The 12,796-nt window shown below is 43.7% G+C and overlaps 1 protein-coding gene across 1 annotated transcript in view; it reads left to right on the forward strand.

The window, feature by feature from the left end:
* The window catches only part of ptprb (protein tyrosine phosphatase receptor type b), a 48,428-nt gene that overhangs the window by 22,852 nt on the left and 12,780 nt on the right, over nucleotides 1-12,796 (forward strand). The window contains exons 13-29 of the mRNA XM_049566372.1: nucleotides 61-265; nucleotides 355-452; nucleotides 832-997; nucleotides 1,075-1,205; nucleotides 2,651-2,798; nucleotides 2,887-3,156; nucleotides 3,547-3,716; nucleotides 4,070-4,220; nucleotides 4,362-4,462; nucleotides 4,796-4,961; nucleotides 5,046-5,327; nucleotides 8,795-9,073; nucleotides 10,169-10,318; nucleotides 10,478-10,617; nucleotides 10,960-11,096; nucleotides 11,184-11,290; nucleotides 11,393-11,498. Of these exons, the coding sequence (XP_049422329.1) occupies nucleotides 61-265; nucleotides 355-452; nucleotides 832-997; nucleotides 1,075-1,205; nucleotides 2,651-2,798; nucleotides 2,887-3,156; nucleotides 3,547-3,716; nucleotides 4,070-4,220; nucleotides 4,362-4,462; nucleotides 4,796-4,961; nucleotides 5,046-5,327; nucleotides 8,795-9,073; nucleotides 10,169-10,318; nucleotides 10,478-10,617; nucleotides 10,960-11,096; nucleotides 11,184-11,290; nucleotides 11,393-11,498 (2,807 nt within the window). The remainder of the gene's footprint in view (nucleotides 1-60; nucleotides 266-354; nucleotides 453-831; nucleotides 998-1,074; nucleotides 1,206-2,650; nucleotides 2,799-2,886; nucleotides 3,157-3,546; nucleotides 3,717-4,069; nucleotides 4,221-4,361; nucleotides 4,463-4,795; nucleotides 4,962-5,045; nucleotides 5,328-8,794; nucleotides 9,074-10,168; nucleotides 10,319-10,477; nucleotides 10,618-10,959; nucleotides 11,097-11,183; nucleotides 11,291-11,392; nucleotides 11,499-12,796) is intronic.

Genomic DNA, 12,796 nt, shown 5'->3' on the forward strand with positions numbered 1-12,796 from the left:
ACCTTATTCTTCATATTTTATAAGTAATATACATAATGTATCATCATGATGTGTGTCCAGGTGTACTGGCGTCAAGCAGCTGGAGATCTGGACCGTTACGTGGTTCTGATCCGTTACAACAACAGCGTCCTGCAGAACAAAAGCGTCTCTGCCGGACACAACGAGTGCGTCTTCTCCTCCCTGTCACCGGGGAGACTCTACACCGTCACTGTGGAAACCTGGAGCGGGGACTACGTCAGCAGCGTCTCCACCGACGGACGCACCTGTGAGTCTGAAATGAAGAAGACAAATATTGTCATTCAGTTCTATTTTTTATTTTTGATGATGTTGAGTTAAAGTTTTGTTTCCCTTCAGTTCCAGCAGCTGTTGGAAATCTGTCGCTCGGTGACGCAGGGACAGGTGATCTGACGGTCACCTGGAGCCCCGCCCCCGGAGATGTGGACCACTATGAGGTGTGTGTTTGTATTTTTAAACTTTACTTTATTACTACTTAAAGCTGCATTTATTTATTCATTTTTTTATACAAGCACATGGTTCAAATGACCACATTACAGTTCCCCTCAGTCCTATGGAGAGTTTACTGAACCAAAAATTAAAACAAGAGGCTCAAAAGCTTCAGAGATCTGTTTTAATCTGTTCTTAACACATAAAATATTGATCAGAGCACATTTAATCAAGTTCACAAAATCCTATATTTATTTTACATAAATAAATGTCCATCTGGCTCATTTCTATTTTCTACATTTTGCTTTATGTTGTCATCGCTATAGACGTGACTTTTACTGATACTCTCTGCACCAGCAGGCTGTAACAATCTTTTCTGCCTCCCAGGTGACTCTGCTCTTCAACGACACTCGTGTTTTCCCGCCGGTCACGTTAGGGAGCGAGGTGCGACACCACCAGCTGACCTCTCTGACCCCTGGGCGTCTTTATAAGATCGTGGTGTCTACGTTCAGCGGGCCGTACCAGAGACCGCAGTTCATCGAGGGACGGACAGGTGAGACGATCGAGACAACTTTATTTTTCAGATCAACACTGAGTCCAGTTTTTCTGAAGCTACTCTCTCCTCTCCAGTTCCCAGTGCAGTCGGGAACCTTCACATGGTTCCTCGACCCGGCCTGACAGACTCTGCTAATGGGCTGCTGGTCTCCTGGACACCTGGAGACGGAGACATGGACATGTATATTGTGTCCTTATCCACCACGGTGAGTTTGGTTGCGCATGCCAGGTTCACATCGTGAGAATGAAACCAGTATTTATGCGAACAGAGCAAAAACATCAGATGGATGTATAAAGTCAACTTATTTTTAAAGCATCAAGAAATGTTGACTAACGTGCTTTACAGAAACATTTTAGATTAAATCAAGGTAAGTAAGTGCAGGAGTCTCAAAGGAATAGTTTGTATGTTATGAAATGGGGTTGTATAAGTGTATTACCTTTAGTAGAGAGCAGCTGATACACCCCCAGTTTGGAGAAGCAGACAGGAGTACTGCCATGAAAGCTAAGCAGTGTACTGCTGTGGACGGGGGCAGCAGCAAGATGAATTTTAGCCACTTAAAAGAATCAAAAGTAGTTTAAGTTTATGCTATATTTAGAATATTTTCAGCTTATTACCCTTTTAGACGGAGAAGCCATTAACAGCTTCAGTTGCCCATCTACACTCTTGTTAAAGCTCCAGTGAGAAGAACTGTAATTTTGCCTTGCAGAATAAAGTAGTCCCTTGTCTACTATTGGTTTGATCCTTTAATCCTTCAAGCTCTGGTGGTGTTCCACAGGGATCCATTTTAGGCCCAATTTATTGAATTTTTTAATACAGTGTCCTTCCACAGGAGGTGGTTTCTTTTTCTCATCATAGATACGCAGACGACACACAACTTTAATTTCCTCATAAAGCCCGGTGAATCACATGGTTTCTAATCATCTCTTTTGTCTCCAGGATGTTAAATGTGAAATGGCAGTTATCTCCTGTAATGTGACATCTCATTTCTGCTCGCACACTGTGGACAGTTTACTTTTACCCACCTCTCACTACTTTAAATCTTGTTTTAAGGGATTAATTTGGATCTTTTGAAGTGGGGTCGTGTAAGGTACTTATCCATAGTCGCTGTATTACCTATAATAGATGCTGTTTGGCAGTGCACTGCTGTGGACGGGGAGAGTGAAAATGTTTTAAATATAGCATATACTTAAACTGACACTGATATTTTTAGGTGTGTAAAATATGTTTTGCTGCTGCCCCCATCCACAGCAGTACATTCCTTTGTTTCCCTTGTGGTACTCCTGGGAGCAGAAATGAGATATTACATTACAAAAAATAACTGTCGTTTCACAACATTTAACATCTGGAGGTGTAAGAGATGATTACAGATCATATGACTTACCCATCTTTAAGAGGAAAATACAGCTGCGTGTCGTCTGTGTATCTACATTAGAAAGAACGGTGTCTAAAAAAAAATGAAATAAATTGGGCCTTAAATGGATCCCTGTGGAACACCACAGGAGCTTGAAGTAGAAAAAGATGAATGAAGACAATGAATGGATGGATGTTTGATGACGGAGGGATTTATTTATAATGGATAGAGGAACAGACGATGGATGAATTAAGAGATGATGTGTTTATGTATATGCTGTTGTCACTTCCTGTCTCAAGGATGGCGTCATCATAGAGACTCGTCCCGTCCCAAAACATGTCACCTCCCTGGACTTCCTGGATCTGATCCCAGGCAATGCCTACACCATCACCATCCAATCACTGAGTGGGAAGCTAACCAATAGCAACAGAGCCACTGGCAGAACTGGTATGACACTGACCGATTTGATTCATTTACATTTAAGAAAAGACTGTGTTAATATTGTAATAATATGATAATTGTCTGTTGTGTTCAGCTCCGGCCAGAGTCACCGCTCTGCAGGCCGACAACGACCACACCACCCACAGTCTGACGGTCAGCTGGGAGAGGCCGGTGGGCGTGTACGACAGTTACAGCCTGCAGTTATTGGACGAGGCCGGCGTTGTTGTGGCCAATCGGTCGGTCTCTGTGGAGAGTCGGAGCGAGCGCCTGGAGGGTCTGACATCAGGGAAGTGGTACAGAGTGAAGGTGGCGACGCTCAGCGGTGGAGTCCCGTCATTGGAGGCTACAGCGGAGGGACAAACTCGTAAGTCACTACGTTACGATACAGCACAAACAGTTGTCACATGTGACTCAGATTTTTCTTAAATACACAACTATCAGGAGGAAATTTTGGAGCTACGTAGTCGTGTTTCGGTTCAGTTGTCAACTGAATTTGAAGTGAACTTTTGAAATGCTGCAAAAAAGAAACAGGTGCGTTTCCATGAACAGGTTCCAGTTGCGAACTGAAAGTGAAACATTTCGCCTTGGCCATCTAACCTAAAAGACTAAATAACAGCTGTTTATTTTTTGTTCTGGATTTTGTTCTCCTCAGTGTGACTACTGATGATGACAGTTTTTATATCAAAACTTCTGAACTCTGAGATGCAGAAGCAAACAATAAATTGTTACATTCTTCTCTCTGTCTGTGTTTCAGGTCCGGCTGCAGTCAGTAATCTGACCGTCACCTCGGCCAACACCTCCTCTCTCTCCTTCACCTGGCGTCCCTCTGACGGCCACGTCGACATCTATGACCTGTCACTCTACAGCGTCAGCGAGGCGACAACCAATCAGGATGCTGCAGAAAGCAGGAAGGAGCATCACCAGGTGGGTTATAATATTTCATCAGTTTCATCTTTTGCTTATGTTAAAATTGATCTCCTTTATATCCTGTTAGGTAGTTTAATGTACAGCGATGCATCATGGTCTAAAATATGTTTGTAGTGTGCCTGTCCTGTGAGAACCATGTATCTCTAAAGTTAGAGAAACAGCCTGTTTTCAGCTTTGTGATGACTTTTCCAGCTGATCCCAGAGGGTTTTTATTTAGCTTAAGAAGGAGGAGAATTTTCCCAACACATACAGGAACACTCTGACCTTCAGTTTATCACAAGTTTATGTGTAAGAAATATCACTTATATATATTTAATATGATGATGTGATGTGCTGTGTGTGTGTTGTAGGCGGTGGGCGAGCCGCTGGACCTGCAGAAAGTGGGTCCAGCTGCAGACAGCTGTGTGTTCTCCGGCCTGCGAGCAGGAAGTCTGTACAGACTGCAGGTGGTGAGCTGGAGCAGAGGCATGAGCAGCGACTCCTCAGTGCTCGCCAGAACGGGTCAGTGCATTCATTACTATCATGTTATGAGTATTATTAGTTATGATATTGTAAGTCCTGATGGTTACATGATTTTTGGATTCTGTCCTTTTTTATTTATCATTCTCGTCCTTAATGTTTTCTCTCTGTTCTGCTCTGCAGTCCCTTCCTCAGTGTCATCTCTTCAGGTTCAGAGTTCAGGACGGACGGACAGAGTGACGGTCAGCTGGCAGCACGGAAAGGGCAGCTGGAGCAGCTATCAGGTTCATCATTCATTCATTTTATTGTGATTAAGTAAGTTAAAGTCGGCATGGTGGAGCAGTGGTTAGCATTGTTGCCTCACAGCGAGAGAGTTCCCAGCTCAACCCTCAGGGTGGAGGAGCCCTTCTTGCATGTTCTCCCTGTGTCAGCGTGGGTTTCCTCCAGGTGCTCCAGCTTCCTCCCACAGTCCAAAGACATGCAGGTTAACTGGTGACTCTAAATTGTCCGTAGGTGTGAATGTGAGTGTGAATGGTTGTCTGTCTCTATGTGTCAGCCCTGTGATAGTCTGGCGACCTGTCCAGGGTATAAATCCTGTTCACTCTGTCTGGTTTCAGGTGGTTTTGTACGATGCCTCTGGAGCCACTCTGGGAACTCAGACACTTGGGCCAGAACACACGAGTCACGTGTTCTCCGGGCTCACCCCTGGTAGGCTGTACCGTGCTGAGGTCATCACACACAGCGGGGAACTGACCAATAACATCTCAGCGTTCGGACGCACCGGTAACTCAAATAGAAACACACAAACACAGAGTGAAGAGTCGCATTTATACTCTGAGTTAATATTGTTTCCATTCTTCCCTTCAGCTCCGGAGCCGCCCACCCACCTGTCCGTCAAACAAGGCCCGACCAATGACACGATAGAGCTGATGTGGTCTGGTCCCGTCACCGGGGACTACGACAGCTTCAGCGTGCAGTGGAGCCCTCCGGATCGCCTGTCAGTCACACAGACGCACCTGACCAGCCGCATCCTGGGCGGCATGTTCCCGGGGCGACAGTACAACTTCACTGTGGCGACTGTCAGCGGGGGTGGGGCCAGGGGCGGGCCTTCTGTCAGGAGCCAGCCAATCCAGAGGAACGTCAGGACAAGTAGGTGGAGACAGTCTGAAATTTACAGATGTTGATTTTTATAGAAAGACGTTGTTGGTGTTGGCAAGTGTTGTTCTGAAGTTTGGGCAAATAGCTAACAGTTTCCCTTTGCTGCCAGTCTTTATGCTAAGCTAAGCTAACCTGACTCGACTTTATTATCTCGTTAATTCAGAACAAAAGAGCAGAGTTTTCTGTTTTCTCAGGTGGATGCATCACACGTCTGTGGGACAGAGCTTCACTCAGATCATTTTAAGAATCTGAGTCAAATTACAACTATTTTAATTTGCATATACATTATTTTTATGCCTTCGTGCCAGTGATAACCTTTGCTGGCGACCAGCATTGGGCCTGTGTTGATACCACTTTTTCTCTGTAATGAGTAGTATAACTAATTACTTATAATTAAGTGCTGCGCATGCTCGTTACAAAGTAGCAAGCTAGACTGAAAGATGGAATCACTTTTTACCTTAGCAGCTGGAAATATTCCCATTACCTTGATTTTGTCAGAAAGATGACATGAACTCTGCTGCTGCGGGTTTTGGTATTGAAACTCTTTTCACCGCAAAAACCACATCTTCAAACTTGTGCTCTGAAACACCTACTATGACCTGAAGCTCCAGGAAATACACCCCACCAAAAGTGAGCCCTTCTTGGCTGCAGAGGTCGGTTGTAGCTCCACACTGGCTTAAAAGGATAGTGCACCCAAAAATGTAAATTCAGCCATTATCTACTCACCCATATGCCGAGGGAGGCTCAGGTGAAGTTTTAGAGTCCTCACATCACTTGCAGAGATCCAAGGGGAGAGGAGGTAGCAACACAACTCCACCTAATGGAGGCTGACGGCGCCCCAGATTCAAACGTCCAAAAACACATCATTGAAACCACAAAATATCTCCATACTGCTCGTCCGTAGTGATCCAAGTGTCCTGAAGCCCCGACATAAAAAGTTGTTTGGAAAAACGTCGCATGAGCGTGGTGCCCAGAGAGGCAGTCAGAGCTACAGGCTACAGTGAGGCTAAAAACAGAGCTCAAATGAGGTTTTTCCAACAACTTTTTATGTCGGGGCTTCAGGACACTTGGATCACTACGGACGAGCAGTATGGAGATATTTTGTGGTTTCAATGATGTGTTTTTGGACGTTTGAATCTGGGGCGCCGTCAGCCTCCATTAGGTGGAGTTGTGTTGCTACCTCCTCTCCCCTTGGATCTCTGCAAGTGATGTGAGGACTCTAAAACTTCACCTGAGCCTCCCTCGGCATGGATATGTGGTGGATGAAATGTTAAGTGAAACAAAAGACAAGTTTCTGATCTAAACTCTCAACATTTGAAACAAGACAAAAGAACAGCAATGCAGAACGAAAAGGGCCTGACGTGGGTCATAGCATCAGACAGGGTGGAGTTTCTCGTTCTCACCACCAGATGGAAACATAACAAAGAGTCTGACAGTGAAATGAGAACACACTCTGCCGTCCGTCTGTTTCTGAATCCATTTTTAATCACGTTCTGTTTCTCTGTGAGGTTGTTTGGCTGCAGGGATCAAACTGATCGCCAGAAGGAATAAATAAAATCACACATTATAAATATGTGCACAGTGACCTGGTTTCTTTCAGCTGAGGTCGGCCAAAGAGACGAGTCAGACACTGAGACACAGTTAGAGGAGGAAGAGCAGACAAAGTTTCAGTGGTGCAGATGGAGTGTGTGTGTTGTGTGCCAACAAATGTCATTTAAAGATCCAACAGTAAACAAAGTGTGGATTAATCCGCCACTGAAAATAGTCCCCAACAAATGAACTATGTCCCTTTAAATTAAACTGTAAGAAGAAATGTGGAGGTTTTTGAGAACACTATAAAAAATCTGAGAATGAATCTTTAAACTTTATTTTAACGCTCATGTTTCGGACGAGCCCATTTTCCCCCACAAACGCCTGAAGAGATATTTTGGTATGAATTCATCAGGTTTTATCTTCAGTTCGCTGCGAGCCAGAAAAAGACAAATGTCCCCTTCACCTTGGTCTCTGTGTCCTCTGTGTCACATTCATCATCCCGTTAGGAGACACTTTTATCGTCTCATCGGGACAAATATTCCTCCAGCGCAGACTCATCGCTCCGCAGACGTCACCTCATTAGTTTAAATGCTGAATTTCGACCTTCCTGTGAAAAAGACAAACTGTGACTCAGCAAAAAGAAATGTTACCTGGGCATGCACTAACCTTCCTTCTCTCCTACCCTCTCTCCTTGTCTCCTATCTCCTTTGCTTAACTTTACTTTTCCCTCTGTCCTTACTTCTCTTCTCCTTTCCTCTGTCCTTGTTCCTTTTTTTACTCTCCTCCTTTCCTTTCTTCCATCATCTCATCTCCTTCTCTCCTTCCTTTCCTCTCCTCACTCATCTCATTTCCCTTCCTACTCTCCTCTCCACTCTTTTCCTTCACTTTCTGCCTCTCCCTTCTTTATCTCATCTCTCCTTGTTTCCTTATCTTTTATATTTTATCCTCTCATTGTCTTTCCTTGTCTCCTCTCCTTTCCTTTGTCTCCTTTTCTCATCTCCTCTCTTCCTGACTCCTCATTTCCTCTTTTCTACTTAAATCCTCTCCTCTCCTATCTTGTCTCCTTGTTGCCCCTCCTCTCTCCTTACGTTTTTTCCTCTCTCGTTTCCTCGTCTCCGCTGTTGCCTCCCCCTCCTCTTTCACTGTCTCCTCTCCTCTCCTCTCTCCTTGTCTCCTCTCCTCTCTCCTTGTCTCCTCTCTTGCCTCTTTTCCTTCTTTGTCTCCTCTCCTCTCCTTGTTTCCTCTTTTCTCCCCTCCTCTTTCATTGTCTCCTCTCCTCCTGGCCCCTCACTCCCTCTCCTCTCTTCCTTGTCTCTTCTCCTCTCCCCTTTTTTTCCCCCTCTCCTTTCCTCCCTTTTTCCTCTTCTTTACTTGTCTCCTCTCCTCTTGTTTCCTCCACTCCTTTCTGTCCTTGTATCCTGGCCTCCTCTCCTTGTTTCCTCTTTTCTCCTCTCCTCTGCTCTCTCCTTGTCTCCTCTCCTCTGCCCTCTCCTTGTCTCCTCTCTTGCCTCTTTTCCTTCTTTGTCTCCTCTCCTTGTTTCCTCTTTTCTCCTCTCCTCTTTCCTTGTCTCCTCTGCCCTCTCCTTGCCTCCTCTCTTCGCCTTTCTCCTTGCCTTTTTTCCTCTCTCGTTTCCTCGTCTCCTCTGTTGCATCCCCTTCCTCTTTCATTGTCTCCTCTCCTCCTGATGCCTCATTTACTCTCCTTGCTTCCTCTCCTCCCTCCTTGTCTCTCCTCCTCTCCTGTCTCCTTTCCTCCTTTTTTTCCTCTCCTTTACTTGTCTCCTCTACTCTTGTTTCCTCCATTCCTTTCTGTCCTTGTATCCTGGCCTCCTCTCCTTGTTTCCTATTTTCTCCTCTCCTCTTTCCTTGCCTCCTCTGCTCTCTCCTTGTCTCCTCTCCTCTCCTCTCCTCGTCTCCTCCTTCAGGTCCGTCCCCTCTGAAGTCCATCCACTGCTACCCTCTCTCGTCCTCGTCCCTGTCCTGCTCCTGGTCGCCTCCTCTCTCCGACTTTGACTCCTATGAGGTCGAGTGTCGTCGCCATGACGACGGAGAGCTGACTTCGGCGCTGCGGCTGGCAGAGGGCGTCACCGCGGTAACGCTGGACCACTTGGATGCGTACAGGAAGTACTCGGTGACGGTCCGAGTGTCGTCAGCCGGACAGACGAGTCTGCCAGCGACACACACCACTGTTACCATGATAGACCGTGAGTCCACACACACACACACACACACACACCCTCAGGTGCTGTAGTTGAGTCTGGTGTTTAAATAAAAGCTGTGTGTGTGTCCCAGATGACCACCTGTCCTATTTAAACAGACGCAGAGCAGCAGGATTCACTCACTAACTTTAAAGTCTGTTTCCCGTTCTTAGTCAAAACAACTCGTCAGTGATGAAACGAGGTCACAGCATCAGCACTTTACAGATGAAATAAATAGTAATAACCCCAGTTTATTTGGATAGGCTCGAGCACACCTGCGACCCCCACCAGGATAAGTGGTTACGGAAAATGAATAAAATGAGTTATATTAAGCTGTTAGCGGGGTCATGTCACAGAATTCTAAGGTGAATCTTGAAACTAACTGTGTATTTGAGAGCCGCAGACAGGAAGTTGGTTTGTTTAGTAACAACCAATGTCTGTTAAAATATGGTGACTGAGGCAGTGATCTCCACTTCACAATAAAACTATGAAACTAAAACCAGGTCAAGTTTGAACTTCTTTTAAAAAGTTTCTGTGACCCCAAAACACTCTGAAAACTTTCCTCCTTCTTCTCGTTACAACCCTTTTCTTTGCTCCTCTCTTCACGTCCATTTCTCCTCCTCCTCCTTCTTCTCCTCCTCTTCCTCTCTGCCTGTGTTGAAATATAAATCATCCCGACACAACTGGACTGGGAGACACAAACAGAAAAAGAACGAGAAATAAAAAAGGCGACGACTCCAGAAAATCCCCAAGAACGTTTTTTTATTAGTAACAGTTCACCTACAAACAGACGAGAGCAGCAGAAGAGAAACACACACAGAGAGCTGAGACAGTTCATCTGTTTGGACTCTGTCGTCAAATCTATGTCTACAGAGATAATAAATTGTGACTTAGAAGTTTAAATTTTTGCTTTCTCATAATTTTAATCTTTACTTTTTTATAACCTTTATTGACAAAAAAACAAACACAGAGCTGGGCAGTACATACAGTAAAAACAGGGGTTAGAACAAATGAACAAACAGAAATAAAGTTACGATGAGATGAAATAAAGTTTTGCTGTTTTCTTTATTTGATTTGATTAGTCTAATCTGTTTCCTTCAGGCCCTCCGGTCCCGCCCTCCAGTGTTCGTGTCAGTGAGAAGACGTCGAAGGTCACGTCGTCCTCCATCTTGTTTCGCTTCAACTGCTCCTGGTTCAGTGACGCCAACGGAGCCGTGCGATACTTCGCCGTGATCGTGGCCGAGTCTGACGGTACGAACACACATTTTAAATACTTTACGTGAATCCACTGATGATACGTCTTTGTTGAAGCTCAGTTTGTAACTGACCGACTGTCAGCAGGATTTTTAGGTCAGACTGTACTGACACACGGTCAGCTCGTCCACTGACTGTTCTTATCTCTCCTGACAGCCAATGAGATGCTGCAGCCGGAGCAGCGCCACCCTCTGCCCTCCTACCGCGACTACATCAGTAACTCCTCCGTCAGAGCATATCAGACCGCCTACTTCGCCAGCCGCTGTCCACAGGACACAGAGACCGCCGGCGGCCAGGTGACGAGAAGAGTTCAGAAGACGCTTTTTAAGATTCTGATAGCTAACAGCGTTCAAACTCAAATTAACACTAATAACAAATCCTTTTCTCAGCTCAGTTGAGTGAGGGACATACTATATATATATATTTTATTTATTTTTCAACATTTTCTGTAGCACTAGAAATAAATGTAGTGAAAACACCTCGATTACAACGGGACAATAATTCCTGTAATAAAATCTTTAACAAATCATCCAAATACAGCTCTGTAAATATCACTGCAGATATAAATCTGTTTGTACATGTTGGTGTTTTTATTTTGTGTGTATCAAATCAATCTTACTCAGTCAATATCTGATCAGGTGGTGGAGGTGAACCTCGGGGCTGGAGGGGATCGGCTGGGCGGGACCTGTGACCGTTACCATGACGACGACCTCTACCTGAGCGACAGCTACGGTGGCTTCTGTGACGGGCCACTGAAAGCCAAAACCTCCTACAGGTATGACACACACAAACACACACAATTCTCCATGTGCAGTTTGTGGAGTGTGTATTTATATGTGTGTGTGTGTGTGTGTGTGTTCAGGCTGAGTGTCCGAGCTTTCACCAGACTGTTTGATGAAAACCACCGAGAGTTTCCTCAGCCGCTCTTCACTGACACTTACCTGTCCGCCCCACTCAGGACACAATCAGGTGAGTAACACACACACACACACACACACACACACACACACACACACACACACACCATGCATGTATCTAGCGAGGGGTTCACTGTGTGTTGTTGTGTATCAGAGCCTTTAGGTGGCGTCGTAGAGGGTCTGAGTGCGGGGATGTTCCTGATTGGAATGATGGTGGCTGTCGTCTCTCTGCTGGTCTACAGACAGAGACTCCGCAAAGTGTGAGTGCACAAAAACACACATCAAACACTGAGACTCCTTTTAGGATGACATACTATACTATGACTTTTTCATCACATTTAGGACGACATACTATACTATGACATTTTTATCACATTTAGGACGACATACTATACTATGACATTTTCATCACATTTAGGACGACATACTATACTATGACATTTTTATCACATTTTGGACGACATACTATACTATGCCTTTTTTATCACTTTTAGGACGACATATTATACTATGACATTTTTATCACATTTAGGACGACATACTATACTATGACATTTTTATCACATTTAGGACGACATACTATACTATGACATTTTTATCACATTTAGGACGACATACTATACTATGACTTTTTCATCACATTTAGGACGACATACTATACTATGACATTTTTATCACATTTAGGACGACATACTATACTATGACTTTTTTTTTATCACATTTAGGACGACATACTATACTATGACTTTTTTTTTTATCACATTTAGGACGACATACTATACTATGACATTTTTATCACATTTAGGACGACATGCTATACTATGACATTTTTATCACATTTTGGACGACATACTATACTATGACTTTTTTTTTTAATCACATTTAGGACGACATACTATACTATGACTTTTTTTTTTTATCACTTTTAGGACGACATATTATACTATGACTTTTTTATCACATTTTGGACGACATACTATACTATGACTTTTTTATCACATTTAAGACGACATACTATACTATGACATTTTTATCACATTTTGGACGACATACTATACTATGACTTTTTTATCACATTTAGGACGACATACTATACTATGACATTTTTATCACATTTAGGACGACATACTATACTATGACATTTTTATCACATTTTGGACGACATGCTATACTATGACTTTTTTTTTTATCACTTTTAGGACGACATATTATACTATGACTTTTTTATCACATTTAGGACGACATACTATACTATGACTTTTTTTATCACATTTAGGACGACATACTATACTATGACATTTATATCACATTTAGGACGACATACTATACTATGACTTTTTTTTAAATCACATTTTGGACGACATGCTATACTATGACAATTTTATCACATTTAGGACGACATGCTATACTATGACATTTTTATCACATTTAGGACGACATGCTATACTATGACATTTTATGACATTTTGGACGACATACTATACTATGACTTTTTTTTAATCACATTTTTGACGACATGCTATACTATGACTTTTTTTTAATCACATTTTTGACGACA

This window comes from Epinephelus fuscoguttatus, linkage group LG22 (genome assembly GCF_011397635.1).
Source record: "Epinephelus fuscoguttatus linkage group LG22, E.fuscoguttatus.final_Chr_v1".
In the NCBI taxonomy this organism is placed as follows: domain Eukaryota; kingdom Metazoa; phylum Chordata; class Actinopteri; order Perciformes; family Serranidae; genus Epinephelus; species Epinephelus fuscoguttatus.